This window comes from Protobothrops mucrosquamatus, unplaced genomic scaffold (genome assembly GCF_001527695.2).
Source record: "Protobothrops mucrosquamatus isolate PMUCROS unplaced genomic scaffold, P.Mucros_1.0 scaffold1, whole genome shotgun sequence".
Lineage (NCBI taxonomy): Eukaryota > Metazoa > Chordata > Lepidosauria > Squamata > Viperidae > Protobothrops > Protobothrops mucrosquamatus.
In genome coordinates this window covers 2,850,086-2,851,045 of record NW_015386388.1, presented here as the reverse complement: position 1 = coordinate 2,851,045, position 960 = coordinate 2,850,086, and the positions used below count along the sequence as shown (strand labels likewise).

General features: G+C 38.1%; 1 protein-coding gene across 1 annotated transcript in view; it reads left to right on the top strand.

Moving 5' to 3' along the window:
* Positions 1 to 684, top strand: part of PGAP3 (post-GPI attachment to proteins 3) — a 17,431-nt gene extending 16,747 nt beyond the window's left edge. Inside the window, exon 8 of the mRNA XM_015832259.1 lies at positions 398 to 684. Coding sequence (XP_015687745.1) covers positions 398 to 461 — 64 coding nt within the window. The 3' untranslated portion in view covers positions 462 to 684. The remainder of the gene's footprint in view (positions 1 to 397) is intronic.
* The last annotated feature ends 276 nt before the right edge of the window (positions 685 to 960 follow it).

Genomic DNA, 960 nt, shown 5'->3' with positions numbered 1-960 from the left:
GAGATGGATTGTTTAAGTTTAGAGTTTGGAGTTAGAGATATTAATATTTGTTTACTTGTATTTGAATGTTAGCCTAGGTTTGGTTTGGGAAGTCCGGGGGGTGGGGGGATGGGATAAATCATTGTGTAATACCTGTGATGTATTTCTTTTTTCTTTTATGATAAAAACAATAAAATTTTATATTGAAAAAAAAAAGAAATAATAGTAGTGGTAATTATCATTATTACATAGCCTAATTTAGGCCCTGTTTATTTTTTCACTCTCTCCTGACATGATTTTGAATAGTGATTGCAGTTCCTGGCCTGGAAAAATATGTCCATCTGTGTTCTGAACCTAAAATTAGCCTTAATCCATACTGATCCTTCATCCTAGTAACTTTCGTCTTTTCTCTTTACAGTTTCCTTGTCGATGACAGTCTTTATCTCCTGAAGGCCAACTCTGAGATTCTTAAAAGAGACTAAAACCTGTGGCAGAGGGTAACTTGGAAAAAGCCATGGGCTGCCATCTATAAAAGACACCCTGTTGCTTTGCTTTCTAGCATCTGAGGAGTTTGATGTTGTAAGCCCACTTTGCTCTGAAGATTGGTGACAATTTCCTCTCTACTGCTTCTGTTTTTACATCTCAAAAGCTTCCCTTTCAGAATTCTGTTGCCATAGTGTGATAGCCTGATTGCCTTTTGTTTTGTTTTTTTGCTTGAATGTATTGAGACATGCTTCTTGTCTCCCTGAGATTATTTTGGGCCCTTTCATTTGCTTTCCCCAGTTCTTCCTACACTTCTCTGAAGAGAGCAGGGGAAGCTATATTTGTTTCCCTTGCTTTCTTTTTTCATTTTTACAAAAGTGGTTCTAGTGGGTTTTGGCTGGTCCAATAGACTGCATTGAAAGGACTTTCCAAGCTGCTTGGGAAAATGGCAGCAGCAAATCTCGGAAACCCCGATCCATCTTTACGCTGCTGTTGACT